We start from the raw sequence: 12,626 nt of genomic DNA, 5'->3' as shown, positions 1-12,626 counted from the left end.
GGAGCACTTAGGGCAGTAGGTGCTAGTCTACTTCACTATCTGCACTAGATGCACCTTAGCATAAGCACTAGAGGAGAACACATAAGCAAAAGTCTTACCATGTGCCTAATACCTGGTCAGCAAAGTCCACAAGTATTTAACGGAAGTCTTTTTCGTGGCAGAAATAAGATAAAAGTCACTGTATAGAGACACATCTTTTAAAACAGCTAAAATGTTGTTCATAAAGATAAGATATCAAAAATAGCACGATTACTTCATACATGGATTCTTGGCAACAGGAAGGAGACTAAGCCTCACAGCAAGATGAGTAGGTCCTGCCAGATGTGCATTTACAAATGCACTTGCATTCAGCCCATTGATGACCGACATGAACCAGCTGCCTCAGAATAAGCCAGCTGCTTTAGTTTACATTATCAGAACAGTGCTGAAAGTGCCTTCACTGCAGTAGATTTCAGAAAACTACCTGCACTGTAAGCACTTTGGCACTACAGTGACCTTAAACTGTTCATGCGGCGTTCTCTTTCACAGACTGAATGCTGCCCTTAAATCCACAACGGGGGCCATCCAGGAGACAGGTGTACGCAGGGGCTCTGCAAAAAATTAAACAAAAGAAGAAGAAAAGACTGTCAGCACCTTAAATTCAGAGGCATTACAAATCATCATTCATTACAAACAACGAGCAGCATATCTGCCAGTGGCACAATCTGGACATCAAAGTCACACTTTTGACAACAAGTTATCAGTTTGGACTCCAGGAAACTTCGGTTTTTATAGCCAATATCGAGTTTTCCCATGATCTGCCTCGATAACCCAAGTGGCGATTGGTCGGATGTACGAATGCAGCACCAGAACTCGCCTTCACTAAAGAACAAATCAGTGTCCTTACAAACAGCTCTTACCCGGAAAACACTAGAAACACAGAACGATGATTCAACAGTCAAGCCCTGGGTTAACTGAGCTTAGCACGTGATTTTCACTCAACCACTTCGGCCTTTGCCATCCGAGGGGTGCAACCGGAGAAAACCCTCATGGTATATTTTTCCTAAGAGGAGCTGCCCAGTCCCGTAAGCCCAGAACTATTTGGCGTCCCACAGATTCCATCTGGTCCCCATCAGGTCTTAAAATTAAGTCAACCTGTCAGACAAACAAAATAGCACGACATATTAAACCATGATGCGCACGCAGCAGGAAGTGGAAATAAAAACTACAATTGGAAGATTTCAGGTTGTGGAACCCTCTTAGGCAGCAATAAGTTGAAGTAATCCTTTTTCTGTGTGATATCTGCCAAATGTGTGGAGGAATTTTGGCCAACCCTCTCCATTTACAATGCCGGGGTTTTTTTTTTTTGTAGGTTTGATGGCATGCATTTATGCATCAAAGGTTCCATTTGTATCAGGTTGAAATCTTGACTTTGACAAAACACTTATAAAATCCCGTCACATGACCTAATCTCAACTAAGCTTCAGCTTTCTGACAGATGGCCTCATATTTAACTCAAACGTGATTCCAGTACAGAAAGGAGACCGAATGACTGGAAAGTGCCCGTGTCTGAGGCTGCAAAACCAAACCACATCATAAGCCCTCCACCTCCGTGCTTCAATATGCAATTTGCTTTTATTTTTTTTTATTATTTAGCAAATATCTCCACTTTTGTCTGTCCCAAAAAAAAAAAAAAAACATTTCAGAAGTTTTCTTTGTTTGTTCAGATGCTATTCTGCAAACCTCAGCCATGTGGCCATGCTTGTTTTGCAGTTAGACATGCACAGTCTGCCCTTGATGTGAACCTGCATGGATCCCTCCTGAGAAGATAGACAACTGTTCCGCTTGTAATTATTCTTCCTCGCTGTAGATTGATGGACTCCATAGAGTTTGGAAATGGCCTTATAACCCTTTCCAGGTTGACGGGCAGCAGCAGCTGCTATTCTAAGATCAATGTCTGTTCTCCTCACCATTTTGTCAACACACACCTGGCGGCTTCCGACCAGCAGACTGCGGAGGTGCTCACACTTGCTGATAACAATCAAGAGCTTTTGGGTAGCAGCACCCGGCTGCTACTCACTCTCTAAGTTGCTATGAAGAAGTAAAAGAATGTACTTGGCTGTCCACTCACCGGCCTCAACATTCTGAGTAAGTTTTTGTTAAAAGAAACGTGACACCATGGAAGATGTCATTCGTTTTGGTTATTCGCGGGTTCCACCTACAACAACAGTAAGACCTTGTAATGCAAAGTTTAAATCTGTCGTTCTTGACCTTGTGAATGGTATGGATGCGCAAAAGCTGACATTATGACGCCTGGTGTTCCAGGCACTTTTTCAAGTGGCAAAACAGGAAGTGCTGCATGGAAGAGTATGCGAGGAGGTCCCTCTTTATAGTCATCTGTACGACAAATAAAAAGCCAAGAAGGCACAATTATCAAATGTTAAAAGCCCTTTTTTGTGTCTTTATAAGTAGTTGTATTCTTGTTTGTGTACACTTAATGCACTTATTGATAGACCATTCCTACATGCAGCTGTGTTATTTTCTCAGTAATAACATCCACCGTTTAAATAAAGACTGCAATGATCCCAGTGCCCCTAAAGAGCCAGTATAATGGTTTTGGTGCTGTGCTAATGTCACAATATCCTTGGGCAATGACAAATGCAGCAATTCACAAGGCCCAGATTACTTTTCCTTATCTCCTGATAGGTAGAAATTAAAGAGGATGTTATTTCTTTTTCATATTACTGCATGCTAATGGACACCAAAGTCTGTTTACATCATTTTTTTCCCCATCCAAAATAGCCCCACCTGTGTCTCAACTACACAGCAGGAACAGAGCAGGAACACCATGTATTGGTGCTTTACCCAAGTGATCAAAAGAGTTTCCCTCCAAATTTAGGGGTGGCTAATTCGACCAAATAGATGCGACTACTCCCGTCTGTTCTGAGTGGCAGAATAAGCAAAGAGCAGCAAGAAAGCTCACCTGATGGTGTGAGGAAAAAGGAAGGCCTTCTGCTGGTTCTAATGTAAAGTTACTTTGGAAGAACTCATTACAATTCTGTGTTTATCAGGATCCCTTTTGTCAAAACTGAAACGGAATCACCTTTGTAAGAGCAGAAGGACTGAACAATCAAAGTGTGACATTTCCATCATTATTTCAACCTTGTTTCACGTCGAGGTTCGACCGCTACTCTTAATGAAGACGCCGTTGTGCGTTTTTCAGCTAAATTAAAAACGTTGCTCCAAGCCCTCTATATGTTCCAAATGTGTATGGTTGTATTCTAATGGGCTTATTCAATGTGAGTGGCATACAGGGAACACAAAATGACAAGATCACAACAGCCCCAAATAGGACTTGACAATTTAGAAGACCATTATCACCATCAACTGAGCTCTTTGCAAAGTCTGCATGATAATCTATATAAAAACACACTTATCATGGTCACTAACAAATATGTCTATTTTATCTTATATACACACCATTTTCCAGATATTCTGATCTTAGTCCTGCAAGGCATTCAGATTTTTTCTTTCAAACTGTAGCATAACATACAAAAGACCAACGATTGTGCCAAAATTGGTGGAATCTCTCTAGAAAGTGCAGCTAAATGAAACTCCAATTGCATCATGAGACTGACACTAATATTCGAATGACTAGGACTAGTGTGCTGTGTGCCCATTGCTGATTTTTTTATAAAAACATGAACCCGAATGACAACCCACATTAAAAAGAAATAAACACACACACAAAACTACCGATTTTTCTTTAAGGATCTTCAATATCAAAGTCCAATGCCCGAATTTGAAACTGAACTGCTTAAGGACAGCGACACTTGCGTTCCAGCCACATTTTTGTACCCCTCCCCCACGCACTAACATGGCGCCCAGGAGTGCTCAGTTTTAACGTTTAAAAATAAATCTACTTCTGCCCCATGGAAAACACTCACCAACTGCCACACTTAAACGATAAAACACAGCAACTGAAAACAGGGCGTGCGATTTGTTTACACTCGTCACATTTCGGTGCACCACGGGGTGCGATCCGACCTGCAGCAAACTTAAACTAACAGTCCGACACAGACGCACAACAAGCTAGTAGTACGCGAGGGCTCCATCAAAACACCATGCATGTGCTAGCAGAACAGGCTAGCGCACGAAACATGCCACTCCGCTTAGTTTCCAGAGAAGGCAATTATCCGATGTGCACTAGTGTTAAAAATCAGGCTTCACCGACCTACCACCTTTATGGAAGCTATAAGTGTGCCGGATAGTGTCTGTTAGCAATCATAATTCGTCCACTTCTTGGCACTGTATTTTCTTGCTTTAGCCAAATTAGCTTTGGCTCCACTCATCGTGCTTATCAGCTCAATATCCACACAGTCACCCCTGTGTTATTCTAACGACAAACTACTATTGAAACACGCACAAGAGTCCGTCAACCTAGTGTCAATAATGCGATTTCACACAAACGAGTCCGCGTGTTAGCGTTAGCAGCTAACTTCGCTGCTCGCGGGATAGCAAAGGCGCGCGGCCTGCTGCAATCCCCATGTGCTGCTGCTTTGTTCTGGAGGCACTTTTAAATGTACACCACTACCCACAAATAGCCCGAAAACGTGGAATTACAGGAACGTATAGTAAACAGCTTAGGTAAACGAGTCTACAGCAAGTAGCTGCTAATAAAGTTTGAAATACACAATTTTCTGGAGTGCGAATCACTTCTCCGGCGTCACGACTTGAGGTGCAGCACCAACACATGCTTTTCAAATCTCCCTCATTCTACAACCATGGAGGAGAGGTTGCCATGCGCTTCTATAACATTGTTTTCAGATACGAAAGCTGGTGATAAAAACGTTACTTTCATATAAACGCTAACATGTGCGCAGAGTAGCACACAAATATAAGCGCTTCACTTTCCTGACGCATCAACCGAAAGGGCTAACAACAGGTTTCTTGCCAATAACACGCGTGGTATAAGACACCAGCTTCTAAAAATCCACCATCTTCACTCACTTGTTCAGACTTACCGTTTAACTCAGTTTCTTGGATATCTGCAAAACTGAGAGGAGGAAAAAAAATCTCAGAAAAGACTTGGAATAAAACAAAGTAAACCACCATGTGCTACTATTTTGATTTGCGAGGAGTTTGTGAATCGTAGTAAGATTGCGAAAGTGGCGCGACAACAGCCTGCGTTTAACCATGTGGTGAATGAAGGGCGGCTCCCAACCAGCGTAGCTAAACCTCTACTCCTTCATTAGCATAAATCGGCTACTTCCTCTCTGAAGTTTGACCACTTCGTGCTCTTGGAAAACATTGAAAATAGGAAAATCATAGGCCGTTGTACCACATGCCAAAATCTAATAAACATGATATGATTTTATGTGGCCTGACATGTTTTAGACTACATGCATTATAACGAAAAAATATCTAGGAATGATAAAAGTCTTACTATAGAAACATTTATTAAAACAGTTTATATTTTTCTAATTATATATAGAAATAGTTGATAATGACGTCCTTTATTGTGTTCAAAACAGCTTCATTTATTCAAAACTAGGGTCTTTGTTGTGTTGTTTTTTTTCTGTTGTATTGGCTGCATATTTCTTTTAATTCTTATTGTTATAATAATAATTTTTCACGAGTGGTAAAAACGCTCAAATGAAACATAATTGTGAGTACAATTAAATAGTACTGACTACAGTAGACATATAGCATTATTAAGAAATAACAAAAAATAACAACTTTGCTGTACTATCTAATTGGTTTATTAGACTTTTTAATCAAGATAACACTGGGGAATTTGGTTTAACCACCATTGCCAGTCATTGAAAACACTTTCATAAAAAGTAAATATGTAGTAAACATTTTGGTACATCAAATTTGATATTCATTTCACACTTAAGGCTTTACTAATACAGGTTATGAGAAAACAGCACTATAGTTCATTAACCCATATCACATGAACACTTCATACATCATTGTAATTGTGGGCTACACAATTAAAAGCTGCATATTTTAAAGATATATACATGTATCAAGTATCACAGCCTTATCATAAATGTTACTGATGTAAACATTCTATATTAAAAAGTCCTGTGCGCATCAAATATGATAGCTAAACCAGTGGCCAGCTTCTACCTTATCTGGAAACTACAAATTAACCTCCAACTCGATACCCCTTTTATAAAAACTCAATTTTTTTCTAATTTAGGATATCTTTATTTATACAATATGCTGCTGTGTTAGACTTTGAAATGAAATCTAAGTTGATATCTTCTTGCAACCAACACAGTTTCAAGTGTCTGTTGCCATGCTGCTTCCACGGAAAGGATAGATTGAGTGTTCCTGTAGAAACGAGGGAATTATCTTGTTTATGGCCACAGGTCAGTCCAATTCACCTTTCACCTCTGAATTCAGTCATGTCTGAAGTAATAAAAAAGAGAGACTCAAAATCATGCCATCCTGCTTGTACAGAAAATGCAGATAATATGTTACGATTAGAAACCATGTTAACATTTAAACATTTTTGTTTTGTTCAAATAGGGAAACATAAAGCTACTGCATGGATGTAGGCCATTATCAATGGTAAATAATTTCTTAGAAATAGTAAAAAAAAAATTCTCTTAAATTTTTAGGATAAAAATGAAGTAGAATATTAGCGAGGAGATAGGGGTGATAACAACAGGAACAGTCTTTTATGATGTTATAAAGTGTTTTAGCAAGCAAAGAAATCTGATTAATCAAATAGCATAAATTGTAATGAATCAGGACGCACATAAAATGCTTTTTAGAGTTCATTAATATGAAAACAATAGTTGAAATCCATATGTTCACATATTCACTCTTATCACATGAGGGTTGAACATATTTGGGACGTAAATGTACTCAGCAGATAAGATCGGAATGTTACTTATTATAGAGGTTCACTTAGTTCTTGAATTCTAGATGCAAAACATATTGCATGAGCCGTAGCAGATTTTGAACTTTTGAATTGTTTGTTCTTTTTCACATTTTCGAACAAAGCTAAAAAAGTACAGCAGTAAAAAAAAGAAATATTTCTAACAAATCTACAGAACTAAAGAGGTTAGTAAAAGTTTAATTATATCGGTTTGAAACATGTTTGATACATAAAACAGCATTTCTTCGCTTTTGAGGCCTTGCGTAGTTCGAATAAATTTATATAAGTTTTACCAGAACACACAGAGGTGGGCTGTGCGGAGGATGAAACAAACAGTTTATTATTAAACTTTTAAGATATGATATTTCTGTCTGCTTTAAGTGATGGTCTTCCTATTAAGAACAAAGTGCTGAATTAAGCATGAAATGTACTGTGGTTATTTTCTAAATTGAAGCTCTAGTATTGATATATCTGTGCTAGGCCACAAAAGGTTTAGACACAAACTATTTCACCGTTAATAATTTACTTTACAAGGAATTTCTTACCTTTAAACTAATACTTTTAATTTTTTTTTACACTGACACACTTTCAAACTACATTCAGAGAACCTATTTCACAGCAATCAGGTCACAAGTTAGAGTTCTGGTGCTAAGATGGCACTGCTCTATTCAAGTGTCTTGTTTGGCCTATGAGTAAGCATGAGAAATAAAAAGACCCCAGAATATGAACAATTTAATATAATTTAGCTCTTGTTCTTGCGGTATTGTGAGATGGGGAGGTAATGCATTTACAGTGTACCTCAGCAGGACTGATAAGAGATTTAGATAATAATTTTACACTTTGAGGGTAATGGAAATTGTATGTATTCTCCAAAGGGATTGCTTACGTTTCTAATAACTTTAGAAGTTTAAATGATGGTTATACAGGAAATATTAAACTGTTTCTTGCAAATAAGAAAATAGAATGAGTAAATGAATGACAAATGTGCGTAAAAATTTAAATGCAAAATCAATAGAAGTCAATCCGGATAGGCTTTACCCCTGAGAGAGCTAAAACTCTTTAGGCCTCACTGAAATGGTGAAATGTTATTCAGCTTCACTTCAGAATAGTCGAGCAAAAAAATTGTATATGTAGCGCAACTGGCAGATCTAATTTTTTTCAACAATAAACTTCTCTTCACTGAATTTAATCCAGTTGATTAACACACACTGAATGTATTGATACAAACTGAATTGTAATGAAATTATTAGGTAAAATGCACAAGATGTTGTTTAATATAACAACTGTCTATCCATTTTCAATTTTAGGGTTCTTTCAGATATCGTGTATTTTGTCTTATATCAAAGAAGTTATTGAGTTACATGATCACCTTAATAAATAAGATGTATTATCACTGTCTTATAGCATATATTATCACTGTCTTATAGCATATAGGTGTAGTTGTATTCAGTTTTGACTATTGAGCATAAAAAAGCTTGGTATAAGCATGAAGTCATTAGCTTAGTATTGAAACTATGTCATTCCGATTTGTTTGTGTTTTTTTTCTTTTATCTCTGGAAATTGTACAGACGAAGAACTATTGAACTTGAGAATTTGCGTTTTGTTTTCTTCTCGTTTGAACCTAACAAGCTGCCATAGGTCAAATGGTGTTCAGTTAACGCCCTCCCCGGAAATAAAATCCTGTCAAAATAAAATGATATCGCTACATACCGTGTCCATCATAATCATTTTACACCTTCCATTCAACCATTCACTGCGCACTTAATGATTAAACTGGTTGTTCTGGTAATGAAATAACGCGCTGACATTCGAGAGCAATGTCTTCATTTGTTTTACAGCGTCTCTAGCTTGGTATTTTGAAACTAAAATGACCTGATTTCCGGTGTGAAACCAACTCTTCTTTAATGGCATCATCCTCTGTGCACACTTACATGAGGTCTTACGCTAGGCCAGCGGTGGAGGGTAAAAGGTGAGTTAAACGAACGCCAAAATATAAAGGCATGTATAATTTGATTTATGGTCGAGTTTATCTTTTCGTATCTGGTCCGTTTGAACAGGAACACTACGTGGGCTTTGTTTTGAGTTCTTCCGTTCCAAACCACCCTTCTGAAATGTGTTTGCAGGCTATTAATTTGTTTATGGACAAATAGATTTTAAACATTGACAATAATGATACTCTCTTGTATAAACCCTAATTTTTGCGGACGAAGAACTTGTCACGTTAGCATTTTGAATTAATTTATATGAATCACAGGCATATTTTCTCTTATTGAGCGCGTGGATCGTCACTTAGAGCTAAAATGATGCTGTTTATGCGGTGAGTCAAGACTTATAACCATTGCTCGGTGCCCTTACCCACTAAATGGCTCTAAATTTGTGATTTTTGCCTGCAATGTGGTTTATGTATTTACTTTTAAAATTAAATTCTGGGAACAGGATATTGGCCCATATAGTCTCACTTACAAAAGAGTTTCAGGGTTTGGTGCTGCATAGGCAGGGCTTTCTTTGGATATTGTTATGATTGATTACCGCTTTTATTGAAGTAATTAAGTAGCAAATCATGTGATCTAAATTATGGCCTTGTGTTGCATGACACTGCCTGGCACAAACCAGTTTAAGGTTTTGGTTGATTTCACACTTTTGTTGATCAAAATCCTGTCTGTTCTCTTCTCAGTCCAGCCCATTGATGGCGGCCCGTGTGCTGTGTCGACGGGTTCCTCGGCGGCTGTACCTCCCGGGCTGGAGAAGAGGTTCTGCACAGGCTCAACACTTGTATGGGAAACCAGAGGATGAGACTGATGATCAGGAGGAAAAGAAAAGAGTGTTGAAACACCAGGGAGTCTCTTTCCAAGGAGGGTACAGACTGCATTACAACCCATTGTCTTATCCTCACTCTGTGAGGACCTCCACAAACTCCCACAGCCAAACAGATAACGATGAAGATGAACAGTGTCTCTCTGCTCATGCACCCTCCTTCTGGCAACAGAGCAATCACTACAGTGTCAGTTGCTCGCGGCGTCTCTCAAGCTCAAAGAACACACTGCTTGATTTGGCTTTCAGCAAAGTCCCTGAAACTGAGATACCATCAGTGTCATCCTACCAGAGGAAGTCAGTCGCACCGGATGTTAAAGTGGACTCGCGTGCCTTCCGTAAATGCCGGCCAGAGTATGCCTCCACGACCCTTGACCTCACCCAGCGGCCTCAACAAATTGAATGGGTAGAGGTGTTGCCGATCCTTCAAAAGGTAACCCTTTTAAAGGGCAGGATGAACCCATCTGACGTGTCGCAGTTTCTTGTGGAACTCAGCAAGTTGCATCACGACAAGGTGTCGCTTGTGAGAAGTGACCAGCGCTTTATCGTGCTCCTCCGATATTCTGTGGAACACCTTCGCCTCTTTTCTCATCGTCAGTTGTTGGACGTGCTGCAGTCATTTGTTTTGCTGGAGATGCCGGCTGCTCACACTGTGCTCGAGGTGTACGAGGCTGAATTGTGTCGCCGGGCCAACCAGATGAGTTTACATCAGTTGCTGTTAGCGGCCGACTTGTGGCGCTGTATTGGAAGGCAGGTGCCAGAGTTCTTGCAGCATCTTTATGACTCAGTCCACCTGCATCTGGAACAGATAGGAGTCCCTGAGCTGGTGCAGCTGTTGTATATAATTGGAGAAGGTAGGAACTGCCCAAAAGACTTGATCCGTCCTTTGGAGCAACTTCTCATGCGTCACTTACAACACCTGCACCCTGAAGAGGTTGGCACTGTTTGCCTGGGGCTCTTTAAATCCCAAACTTCCCTGTCGGCGAGTGCAGTGACTCGTGTTGTTAACAAGGCACTCTCTCTTGTGACGGAGATGAGTGACTTTGCAGTTGTGAATGTGCTGAAATACCTGCGTTTCAGTTATCTTTATCATAGGTCATGGCTGGAGGTCATGGCACAGGAAATTCCTCAACGGGCCCACAGGATGGGTGTTACAGGGCTGATGCACGTGGTATTGACTTGTTCAGCTCTTCATTATCGTAATGATGCCATCCTCACTGCTGTCGCTGAGAGAATTCCCTCACTAGTGCCACACTGCAGGAGTAAGGACTCAAGCAAACTCCTCTGGGCCTATGGCACCTTAAGGTTTCTCCCAATTCAGAGTCCAACTTTCTATCCGAGTCTTACAGAGGCCCTGAGGCAGAGAAAAGCAGAATTTCAGCGCTACCCAGAGCACCTGCTTACTGGCCTTCTAGGTTTGGCTTTCGTCTCTCAGTTCCCAGAGGACCTCGTTGCATTAGCCTTGAGCCCTGAGTTTGTCAGTTTAGCTCTGAAAAACACCCAGCTGGATCTGAAAAAAGACCTGCTCACTTTAGATGGAGCTGTGGCTCTGGAACTGCCTCAGTGGACTGGCCCGCGGTTAAGCTGTGAATTGAAGGAGGAGGTGGCAGAAATGCTGTGGAAGTTTGCACAATCAGATGTGTGCCAGAAACCGGAGGTTATGGAGGCAGAGTCTGCTCTACAAGATCTGCTTGGAGGGGAGCAGTTTGTATGCAAGAGAATGATTCTGCCCCACACCCGCTCCATCGACCTTGAAATACATCTGGACTCCAATGGACAGCCCATAGCTGTGAACCCACCACCTCCAGAACAGAGTTCCATATCTCCTTCTCATCAGGGCTGGGAGAATTTAAACACAGGAGTAACTATTACTGATGAACTTTTAGCACAGCTAATAAAAACCCAAAGCAGCCCCACTCCATCTTCAACAGCTAAGCCCAAATCCCTCCACAGATTACCCCCTGATGAAGGTGGAAGACTGTTTGAATCTGTGCTAGACTTAACTAGTGACCTTATAGAGACTCTTACCAAACCCAGTACAAAAGTTCCAGCTCGGCAGTACTCAAAAGGCTCCGTCAAAGTTGCTATTCAGGTGTCGAGCAGAAACCACTACTGCTGCCAGTCAAAGCAGTTGCTGGGACTTCATGCCATGAAGAGGAGACACTTGAAGATGGCGGGCTTCAGGGTTGTAGAGCTGAGCTATCAGGAGTGGTGCCCCATGCTCAGGAAAAGCAGGGCGGAGAAGCTGGCATATCTGCACTGCAAAATCTACGACAGTCTGTACTGATGTGTTGATTTCCAAGAGCACTGTACTGCAGATCTGTGACGTATTTTGGCTTCTGGGATATCTTTAATTTGTGATAAGTATGTGCAAGATACAGAAGAAAAATCCATGAGGCGGATGCTTTAATCTCCTTCCAACACACATGCTTGAAACATGTTTAATTGAGAATATATTTTATAAGAATTTTATTTCAAGTTGTTTTCAAACATGTACTTTAACATTGTCAAAATATGCAAATTAAAGATGACTTGATTCTTAACTGTCCTGGTCAGTATTGAGAAAAAAACATGACATTTGGATTGTGTTATGTTTTCCATTTAATGCAGAGCGCCGAGATGCTCTTTTCACGTCACCATTCCAAGCAATGTAGGAACCTAATGGCTGAAGCATTCGGTATTCGATTGGTTAAGACTTCCAAAAAGTTGATTTTCATTCTATTCCCAAAGCCTGTGGGAGATGGAGAATTATTATCTTTATCTGGCCTAACTTCATGTTACTTACAAGAGAAAAAAAAAAAAACCAACCCCAAATCGCTTCAAAGTTTTTAAGAAAAGCTGAATAAATCAAATGGTGTATGTTTAAAATATGTACTGAACCTTTTCACACAATTTTCAATACAGCAGTCTGTAGGCGTGAAGCGTTTTGCTGACAGAAGAG

At 40.2% G+C, this 12,626-nt stretch overlaps 1 protein-coding gene across 1 annotated transcript; it reads left to right on the top strand.

The window, feature by feature from the left end:
- Nucleotides 1-8,763: 8,763 nt before the first annotated feature.
- Nucleotides 8,764-12,266, top strand: fastkd5 (FAST kinase domains 5). Its single transcript, XM_072396979.1, has 2 exons — nt 8,764-8,843; nt 9,549-12,266. Exon 2 carries the CDS (start codon nt 9,561-9,563, stop codon nt 11,970-11,972), a length of 2,412 nt encoding a protein of 803 aa, XP_072253080.1. The 5' UTR covers nt 8,764-8,843; nt 9,549-9,560; the 3' UTR covers nt 11,973-12,266.
- The last annotated feature ends 360 nt before the right edge of the window (nt 12,267-12,626 follow it).

Source organism: Leuresthes tenuis, unplaced genomic scaffold, assembly GCF_036924035.1.
Source record: "Leuresthes tenuis unplaced genomic scaffold, fLeuTen1.0.hap1 SCAF_12, whole genome shotgun sequence".
In the NCBI taxonomy this organism is placed as follows: Eukaryota; Metazoa; Chordata; class Actinopteri; order Atheriniformes; family Atherinopsidae; genus Leuresthes; species Leuresthes tenuis.
Note: the sequence above shows the minus strand (reverse complement) of the source record. Positions and strands in the feature narration are given on the sequence as shown.

Coding starts and splice junctions, on each gene's coding strand:
- fastkd5 (XM_072396979.1), top strand. CDS start 9,561: ATGGCGGCCCGTGTGCTGTGTCGACGGGTTCCTCGGCGGCTGTACCTC.